Source organism: Siphateles boraxobius, unplaced genomic scaffold (assembly GCF_051911475.1).
Source record: "Siphateles boraxobius isolate OS27281-9 unplaced genomic scaffold, OSU_SipBor_1 130, whole genome shotgun sequence".
Taxonomy (NCBI): Eukaryota; Metazoa; Chordata; class Actinopteri; order Cypriniformes; family Leuciscidae; genus Siphateles; species Siphateles boraxobius.
In genome coordinates, this window is record NW_027508734.1 from 39,716,300 (window position 1) to 39,727,199 (window position 10,900).

Genomic DNA, 10,900 nt, shown 5'->3' on the forward strand with positions numbered 1-10,900 from the left:
CAGTATCCACACCGGCCGGTGACTGACAGCCGTACATTCTCCTAAAAACATTGGATTCATCCGCGCTGTGCCGTGCCAAGGCACAACCCACGTAAAGGTGAAGATTTCAAACAGAGATGGAGACAAAGAGGAAAAGTGAAGTGAAGTTTGAGTGATCGGATTTAAATCGATCACGAAAGCGTTTCAGAGGGCATTTACACCGGGTCTTTTCACAATTTGATAGCTATCTGACCAGAGAAAACACATGAATTTGCACAGGTGTAAACAGGCACTAAGGAAGTGACACCTGAATTAACATTACATCAAATTGAACGGCTAGACGTTAATGACGTATTTGAACATGCATCAGAGATGTCTCTCATTTCTATCAGCACAGCAAGCAAATCACCGGGAAATACATCTCGTCTCATTCCCACATTTTGACAAGTCCTATTCTCTGCACCGTAGTTGCGTTCACAGGCCCTGTGGTCTAGGGGCACCAAATACATTAGAGTCCATAGAGACATTGTTGCCAAATCATTCTAGGAAAAGCAACAACTGGGTTAAACAAAACAAGCCCGAAATAAATCGATCTGCCTCACATAAATAAGACTAAAATAATGCTAAATATATATCTCACAACTGCCCATATTTATAAAAAAAAAAAATCTCAAAGATCTGAAGGATGCTTATAGTAAGCGGACATGCCATACTGCCAAAAAAAAAGCACACGGTTTAAAGCAAAAGCTTTATATGGCTCATATATGGCTCTATTATAGCATTGGCCATCTCGAGCATAAAATGGTGCAATTTAGTTTGCAAATCACAGCAGTGGTGCATTTACTTGCGTTTCTGAAAAATGTAATTCTCCTTGAAACTGTTTTTGATAGAGAGCTCAAAGGGTAGAACATGGTGCCACCAACGCCAAGGTCATGAGTTTGATTGCTAGGGAATGCATGAACTGACAAAATGTATAGTTTCATGAAGCAATTCTAGTTGCTTTGGAAAAAAAGCAAAAAGCAAAAACCAAAATGTAAACGTAAAATCAGTCACAAATGTAGAGGAGGATAAGTCCTAACTTTAATAATGAGAAATAGTAACAGTGATGCACCACTAATAAGTCGGAATGGAATCAGTCTGGAATCTTTGAAGCATCAGATTAATATGTGTTAGTAAGTCGACTCATTCATATGCTGAATTCTCAAACTAAAAGCAACAACAACAACAAAAACCAGAAAGTCCTGGGCCTAGAGCAAAAAGCTTGGAAGACTGTAACAACCCAGCTAACCATTTACTCATTAAACTCATTAAAAAAAAATTCTTTGTTTCAGAGACAACTAGAAACAAGTGTCAGCAATTAAGGCAAACAATCAAAAGCATAATAATACAAAAAGACAACGAGGTGAAGAATCATCTGAGACTCTGAAGAAACCCGTGAGAATACGCAAGAATATCCTCAGCTCTCGGGGAGGGAGTGGCTCAATTCACAGAGCCGAGTTCTGACAAACAGGTCTTGCAGTTTTTAGCATGACTGCGGTCACCATCACAAATGCCTTTTTCCCGCTCAAAGAAAAAGGGCGGCCGTGGCGCATAGTGTGGAATTACTTTGAACCCATAGTTTGAACATCAAGTTCTTGCGCAACTCAACTCTGCCACACTTTTTTTCTTCTGTCTCCCTCACACTGTCTTTGTCTTTTCGTATGACATGGCATCAGAGCAAGTGGACCATTCCCAAACTATTCCAATTTTAATGACTATGGAAGTAGCTTCTTACTGTGTTATAGATTTTTCAAACCCTAAAAGTTCTCTCTGGCTTTAAAAGACCAAAGATGAAATCAAAACTAAATCAGCAGAAGACTCTTTCATGCCCTAAACATCTTCAAAACAGCATGGTAACTCAAAAAGCATTAGTGCCTTTTTACTTTTTATTTAATCATCTTTAGCACTAAGCTAAATCTGCAGACCGAAATTATTTTTTGAGCCCACAGACGATTAAGCTTACAGACAACCACTGAAAAATGAATGAAAGAAATCCATCAACTACACAACCGAGGAAGATAAAAGACCGGCCAGGCCGGCGTAGTCATTGACTTCATCAACCTGCGTGATGAATGAATGCAGAACTAGCGGCAGAACACTCAAGACGATCTGCGGCAAGGTTTATTAATGACGCACTAATGAGGACACCAGAGTACTGATATTTAAATCTCGAAACGGTTCTCTTGAGTGGGGAGAAAACAGCAGGTGATTGCAGTTACCCACTCATTCACACCCACATTGCAAGAGTGCAAATATCAATACATAGAGGATTATCAGCAGCCTGAAGCCTAAAAAAAGCTTCCCACATGAGCAAAGGTCAACATGTATGACACACACACAACATTCTGAGCTCATAATAATGATGCATCTACTAGCGTAAATAAAGACCCTCAGATTATAAATCACAATTTCCCTCTACAAAGGCCTTTACAGCAGTGAACTTAAAGGATATCTGCCGTCCGTGCTTGTCAATGGGCCTGCGGTGCGGTGAGTTGATCCGATTGCGGTCTCGATGGACCCTCTCCACCAGACCATGGTGTCTAGTCCCTCGCACAGAGTCCAGACCGGAGGGAAACACCCCCTGTGGAGAAATAAAATGTTGGTTAATATTCTGCACACAAATGCATGAATCCGTTTTAAATGCCTTTGATAGTAACGGCCTAAAAATTGTCAGTGAAAATGCTGTGTTCATAATTCAGGACTGATAAAGCATGCAGAATACACACACACACACACAAGTAAAGTATTCAATGTGCCACCATTAGCTTGCGTCCCCAGGTGAATTCAGTCTACTCCAAAGTGCTTTTACCTCTCTAGGTTTGGTTTCCCATGGCGGACAAAAAGTAGGGATCACTGCTCGGTGTCTCAAAGAAGCTTTATTCAGAGCAACAAGAGCACTTTCACCTGAAGGTATACAACACTTTTTCCATAGGGGATAGACACAGATACAGTTCTTCGGCTCTTGGAGCGCACCGCTGTATCAAGTGTACTTGTGGGGATAGCCGTGTACTGAAGGAGTAGGCGAAGTGAGGGCAAACTAAGAGGTGAGGACAAACACACTCTTTGTTTAATAAGGAGAAGGTTTGCAATTACCATCTCTTGACATCGTTTATCTGAGGGTAGAAAAGCGGAGTATATGGCTGGAGATTATCTTCTTCTAAATGAACAATACTAGCCGGACAGATTTAGTACACTTTGAGAAGCGGATGGAGGACAACCCGGGTACCTGGAAATCAGTGCTGGCATTGCCTATTTGGTTGACGTTGGGCAGGGAGCCACCGTAGTACTGTGCCCGGTTCTGAGACAGACGGAGCTGCTGGATCTTCTGGAACTGCACCTTTAATCAAAAGAAAGACACAGTGAATGCATTTGAAAAAGAACGTAGAATGAGAGTCTACCCAGGCATTTTATAAGGTGTTGCTATATGTATTTAACTAAGGTCGAAATTCTTGGAAGTGAGTTTGGTTTTAAGTGTACTTCTGAGCCCAAGCTGGAGGACAGTGTGGATTTTGTTGTTCGGCAAAAGTAAACAATGAAAATTATCAATTCTGATCAGGCACAAGCAAATCAGGAGGCGTTCCTTCCTCCCACTAACCAAAGGACAAAATTTGAATCTCAAAGACTGACCTCATTTAATATCAATGGGTTACTACACATAAACTCAAGTCTTCTTTTTAATCCAACACACTGACATTAAGCCAGACCATAAAACCTGAGCTACGTCCTGCTTAGTTGTAAGGGCTACATTATTAAATATATATATATATATATATATATATATATATTTGCTGACCAATAATTTTCTGAGCACACATACTCGAATCGTGTGCACATAAAGCTGTCACACAGCTCGCGTGTACTGAACTAAAGAACTTTTGCGCCTTATTACGCTTATACTGTCAATTGCTCACAAGGTTATGTCAAAAACACACAATGTTCACATAAACAGTCGTCTTGGCATACTTGTTCCAAGTTATAATAAAGATAAAACAATAAAATAAAGTGAAACCAAATTTAGATCAAAACAGCTTGCTTTCTTGTGACATATTTCCTTTTGACATCTCTTGCCCCTTTGTAAAAAGACACCCAACAAGCTTTACTTGCATTGAACCAAAATTTGCTATCTGCTATGACAGGTGGTATTAGAGGGAGGGACACTTTCCTTCTAGAGAGCATTTGATTGGAAAAAAATCTGTTCACTCAGTGCATGATGTGTTAATCTTTTTGGCCCGTTTTCCTTAAAACAATTTTAAAAAGCAAATTTTACCGATTAACTGTGCTGCCTTAATTAGATGTCAGATATGCATATATCATGGCTTTGTCCACACTGGCATCTACCAACATAACTTTAACTCTAGATTATTGTGTTTAAATAAAAATGGGCCATAAAACAACAAAACACAAAATATTCTCTCACTCATCAGACACACCGTTTCAAAGCGTAAACAAGATGCTGGTTCAAATCCAGAGTTGACACAGATCCTCGCTCTCAGCACACACTCTGGGGTCATGTAGTTTCACATCCAGCCTTTCAATGTACAGCGTTATCAAAACAATGACACCCCAGCTGTGGAGTAGGACCAAGCTGCTTAGTGAAGCCGAGGATTTCCCTGGGGCAGCGTGCTTAAGCTTATGCTCTTCCTCTCCTCTGTCAACATCACAACATTGCAGAGAATGGTTACTACATGGGGTGGCTCTAATATGAAAAATTTGGGCGATATTGATAGCCGAACTGAAATTTTGGCTGATAAATCGAAATTTGTATTTAATTTCTGAGAACCTGATTTCAAAAACAAAAGATTTACCATTAAAAGAAATTTCCCAAGCAGTTCAACATAAATCAAACATATACAGCAGTAGCCTGGTTTGAACCAGTGGTTCCTTTATCCGTTTTACTTACACTTTTAAAATTAATTTTACACTCCTATGGCCAACTTACCTTAATAAAAAAAAATCTATTGCCTTAAAAATAAACTAAATAATGCCTAAATAATTCAAACAAGTCATTAAACATGGACAACATTACTTGCATATAAAGAATCAAAATGCATGTGCCATGGATAAATGCAATGGAATAGCCTCCGCACAGACAATAATGAAATTATTTTCAATTAAACCATATTGTTGATGAAAATGACACGAGAAAAATAAAAGAGCTAGTTCTTAATAATATTGCATCAATATCTTTGAAAAAGAAACATCTGAAATTAATATTATCGTTTCAAATAACAGCATTGCTGTTTGAGCTGCATGCGCTGAAGCTGAAGAGCTGAATGAACGCCGTAAACTGAAGCTTTCTGTTAGCGGGTAAATTAAATCAACGAAAAACGAGATATTCATACAACATAAACATATTATAACTTATATCTGCACAAAATGACGTGAATCCACAAGTGAACTTGAACTATGTTGCGTTTATCAGAATGTGTAACTCCTGCTGTGGATCCACTCTTCCCATAAAAACAACGCGTTGAAACACGGTGACTAAACCCAAAGAATTAAAAATTACAATAGTGTTCTCATAATAATGTTATGTAATATGACAGTACCCCAATCATTGTTGTTAACGTTGTGCATTACTGTTTGAGCTACATGCTCTGAATGCATATACACAAAATAAACAGTGTTACTACAACTTACATTATTTTGCACAAAAAAAAAGGCTGTGAATGCACAAGCAAAGTCGACTGTGCAGTCATGAAGATGTAACTCCGTTCTGCAAGCACTCTTCCCATAACAACATGCTAAAACAAGGGCGCACAAATAATTCACAACATTCTTAGACAGTAGTGTTTTCATTATAATTTTATATTGCCTATATGGCTTGCGCTTCACATGTTGTACTTAACTGTGTTTTTCTTTTCAAAGTGATTTCATTAAATTTCAAGCAATTCAAAAGCATCATGGTGAACAGTGGGCATCTGAAGTGTCTCAGCTGAAGGAAATAATCCATTATTTATCGGCTCTATATATCAGTCAAATTGTCTTATTGGATCGTTAACTATAACATTAAAAATGAACATAATTCGGCCAATAACGTTATGGTGGAGTTACTACAGTCTTACACACTTATTTTAATGTGAAGCATATTTGTGATACATTCAAGTAAAGAAAAAGAGTTAAGACAGGTATGATTTCTGTAATAGTACTAATAATCTGATTATATGTTTTAAATACACAGCAAACAGGTTTATAAATATTTCTCATTAATAAATGTAATTAGTTTCAATCTCAATTTTAACTAACTGAATATTGCTTGCTTGTTCTACAGAGTTTTCTACAGCCATATTTTAACTGTGTTCATACTTTTAAACTGACTAAATGTAATAGTTTTCACAATGAACAGATTTAAGGACTTTATTTCCTTTATTTTCCATTATTTTCCATTATTTTCAATTAAAAATTAACTAAACAGTTCCTTAGTTTCCCCAATTCAATACCTTCCTCATGCGGTGGTGCATTCAATTCTCAGTTTTAGTTTTTAATATTGTTAACAAACACTTAAGATGAAAAAAAGGTACTGGTATCTTAAAATAAAGTGGCGGACACACTACACTTTCTGTTCCATTGACTTTTATTCATACGCATGTGAATGCTGGAGAAACGCAAGCTCATGCAAAGAAGTTTTTGCAGCGTTCCAAAGTTTGGTGATTCTGATAATTTGTATCACGTGAAGAGGTCTGATTGATGAACACACTTAGCTGAATTAAAAGAAGTAAAGTGCAGTAGATTACGTTCAAAGTCTAGTGACTGTGGCTTAACAGAGACACCTTGATCCACTAATTGCATAGGCTGGACATGTCCAAAGGACAGTGAGCACGGCTGCAGCTGGATAACTTGCAAACATGTAGTGGGCTTATGGACAACAAGTGTTGTAACAGCACACAGACAAGTTCTGTGTACATTTCTGTTTATCACATCCTACTCAAAATGGCAAGAATCACTACAGCTCTGCAAAACATCTGGTGTTTGCTTACCGCCAAATCTCTCAGATCCACAAAAACGTGAAGGTGTCAGATGTGTTTCTACAAGCAGACATTCAAAGCATATCCAATTCTGAACCGTGTTCTTGTTTCGAAAGAAGACAACTGTTTGAAAAAAATTGTCAAATGATCCCTCTGTTGATACCAGTTTAATGTGCAGACAGACACCATTAAAACAATTAAGCAGTTTGTAGATTCACTTCCTCGAAAAGTTTACAGAGTAAACACTGTGGCAAATCTGTTTATTTGAGCGCCTCGAGAAATGTTGAGAAACCAAACACAAAGAAAGTGGTCACTTTGACATGCCAGAAGCATTGTTAGTCATTTCATTGCAATTGACACACTTCACTGCTTACTTTGGGATTATTGCCATACAGTATACACTCATTTAATTGGTGGATCATTGCTAACAAGGGTTGGAAAACATTCAATGTAAATGTTTCTGATAAGTGCAATTCCTACAACAATCTTTTTTTTTTTGTCAGCTTTCCACATAGAAACATTCGCAATTACTGATGTAGTATTGAGCGCTTTTGCTAAAGATGTTTAAAAATTAACAAGATGTTTAAAATTCAAGAAATGCTTGAGAGATCACAAACTTGCCTCTTTTTTTTTTTTTACCTCTCTGAAATGCAAGCATTTTCCTCCAGGGCTCATTCCATTGTCAAGAAAGATTGTGTGTAATGAGTTATGTCTTTAAACTCTGACAACGTACTATAACACAAACACAACCACTACTTGTGCCATAGAAGAGGAGGCAGCCAAATCATGAACTGGCAGATCATGTTCATTCATTCCCGCCTACAGACTCCACACAGAGACAGAGTGCTGTCTGACGCAGAGCAGCTTTCTGGTAAAACACTTCCCACTGGTGAAAGACCTACAGTTGAACCACTACACCTGACCGACATTTCTTAACCTTTCTCGAAGCCATACTTCAAACGCTAAAAAAAAAAAAAGGATCAATCGCAGACATCCACAATAACATAACTCAAACTCAAGATACACACAAGCATTTTTCCACAACTAACAGAAAAGCAGCCTGAGCATATTCTTTTACTGGTCAGTCCAAAGCTAGAGGATGATAATACAAATGTTACTCTAAATGTTTACATGAAGTTCATGTAAATGAAACTGAAAATGCAAAGCAGCTCAGCACAATAAAAGCCTTTGACAACATTACTCCAACAAAGGTTTACCACAGCTTCTGACAAAACACCAGTTACTAGTTCTTGTTTAAAATCAAAAATTAGCCCATTAAGTGAATCTTCTCGGAGGCATGAGTAATGGTGGTCAGTGACCACACGATATAAAATCAGTCAAGTTTTAGCACTCTTTAGAAAATAAAGGTTCTTTATTGGCATTTATGATTCCATGAAGATCCTTTAACATCCATGGAACCTTTCCAAGCACAAAAGGTTCTTGATATGGGGGAAAAAGTTTCTTCAGATTATTAAAATGTTCTTTACTGAGAAAAAAAGAAAAGAAGTTATTTTAAGAACTGTGGTGGCGGGTGTCTACCATGGCATGACTGCGAAAACTTTTTGGAAGAATGTTGAATGGCTTTTACGTTCTCTTCTGCTGATTTTTCACTCATTGGAATACTTGATTCTGGTTCAGTCGCTACATCATGCAGTCAAGTACTTCTGAATAATGATTGATGTCAAGGGCAACACTGTATAGACTTTAAGGCAGGGACACACCAGGCCGAGGGTTGGCCGTCAGTGAGCATCTGTCAGGCTAGTTTTTGCGGTGCGTTCCACACGATAACCGTGACAGTTTATTTTCCAATAACAATTGACTGACTGTACTGTACATTATCCATTACAAACGCAAACAAATAAACTCCCTCCACATATCCAAAACCTCACACTCAAAAAGTGTAATAATGAAGGTGTATTCAAGTGAACTATTTTACATTGTGAAATCACATACAAAATTATTTCAAACTATATTTTTAAAGACAAAATTTATTTCAACTTCTCACAGACTTGAGCTACCCCGACCCCATATCACACACATCATAGAAACAACTCTTCTGTTTCTGTGTTCATTCTGTCATACATGTTATTACCACAGTTATTGTAGTAACAATAACTGTGGTAACTATGGTATCTTAGCTGGAAACTATGGTTGCCATAGTGACTTGACTATCTAGGGTCATGACTATCAAAAACATCTTTACTAAAAGAAAAAATACGAGTGTTGTAACTCACAGCTGAGACTAAACATAATCAACAAATCATTAAGTGATGACTAGAAAATATGATGAGATCAATTAAAAGTATGATCGCTTTAACGAAATTCGTGCAGTGTGAATGACAGCAGTCAGAGAGCCACTGACATTCTCATCCCTCCTCATGAGCTCGATCTGTCGGGCATTTTACAGTCGCGCATAGAACACACTTAGGCATCTGCATTTGATGTATGAAATCGAGGGAGTGAGGTAATTTCCTAATTTGGCTGTGCTTACCCTTGAGACGGTGAGGTCTGTCATGAGCTGCTCGAAGGCCCGCGTCTCCTCCGCCTGTTTCTGGTTGTGCAGCGCGATCTTCTCGCTGAACTTCCGCGGGTTGGAGCCACTCGAGCCCGGGGATCCAGACATGGCTGGGCCGCAGAGTTTCGAGATCAACTTCGCAGGGAACTGACTGTTGAATGTTGTCGATATGTCCGTCAAATGTGTTTAAGTTGTCCCTCCATGTCTGAAAAGCGAGTAAGAGTGCAGCCCAGATGCTTTAGAGAGGTTTGACGAGGTCGCTTTAATGACAAGAGCTTTGCCACCATTAATGAGCTGGAAAACGCAACGAAACTGTATTAATAACAACTTAATGAACTTAAATCAGCTGAAGTACAAAGTAACGATGATATATAGGAATTCCTTATAACGCTATTTTTTGTATACATGCGATGAACCGAATTTGCTAAAAGTTAGTCAGGAAACTGGACATCGCTATATTCAAGCGTTTATGACAGTTTTGTTCGGCATCACTAAAACAAGTTGTTGCCTTGTATCGTGGGGGGAAAAAGAGGATGAGATGTGGAATACTGTGCAATGCCAAACAAAAAAGCTTAAATAATCACTTGACTTTACGAAACAAGTTCAGTAACGTTAACGACTCTAGCTAGCGAGCTAAATACTTTAGATTCTGACGAAAAGCATTTTAATTGTTTGTTTTTTTACGATTTACGCATAAATATTTAAGTTCCTACCATTATTTATGAATTTAGGTAGACAGTTGGTAATATAACTGTCTAAATGTGTGTAATTGACAGATTGCTCGGTCAGGTAACGTTACAGGGTAAAGTCAGCCGTAACAGCTAACCAGCTAATGAGCGATATGACACAATCAAAATATCACTACCGAAATGTCACAAACGAACTCTAAATGACAGCAAACGACCCACTTATATGGTCAATTCGATCAATCTTATTGCTCACAACACTGAACTTAGTTTCGTGAGATTTCAACAAGTGGTCTCGCCGATGTAAACCTCATTACGCATTCAAAACTCATATTAAACATGTAAGCGCGACATCAACTTTGCAGCAAGGTTAGCAAATGAAACTGCACCAGACAGACACTCACTGTCCTGCGGCAGGACAACCAGCGGCCAGTGATCAAGCGCTGTTGTCATTCGAGTCAGAGAAAATGTTTAGATGTTACTGATTCGTGAAATGCAGCGGTGAAATCTGATCGTGTAGTCCGCGTGTACTCCCTTGGACTCTCTTCTCCGTGTCCATCATCTAGATCCACCTGAGCTGTGATACACCGACTCGTGACTCCACGGCACACATTTGTTTAGTCAACTTCGATCCCTCACTCCGAGTGAAAACAAGCCGAGGAAAAAATACACTAGCCTGCCCCAAAACTGTACACCATTTTTTTAAAGTTGTGTCC

At 38.5% G+C, this 10,900-nt stretch overlaps 1 protein-coding gene across 6 annotated transcripts in view; it reads right to left on the reverse strand.

The window, feature by feature from the left end:
- crtc3 (CREB regulated transcription coactivator 3) overlaps nucleotides 1–10,900 on the reverse strand; it is a 45,892-nt gene extending 34,992 nt beyond the window's left edge. For 2 of the 6 annotated variants that reach the window (XM_077229431.1, XM_077229429.1), the window contains exons 1-4: nucleotides 10,589–10,900; nucleotides 9,475–9,703; nucleotides 3,245–3,355; nucleotides 2,471–2,599 (exon numbers count right to left, since the gene is read on the reverse strand). In XM_077229431.1, coding sequence (XP_077085546.1) covers nucleotides 2,471–2,599; nucleotides 3,245–3,355; nucleotides 9,475–9,606 — 372 coding nt within the window. In that variant the 5' untranslated portion in view covers nucleotides 9,607–9,703; nucleotides 10,589–10,900. Of the gene's footprint in view, nucleotides 1–2,470; nucleotides 2,600–3,244; nucleotides 3,356–9,474 lie in introns of all 6 variants that reach the window. The other 4 variants (XM_077229428.1, XM_077229427.1, XM_077229426.1 and 1 more) reach the window with 4 other exon arrangements.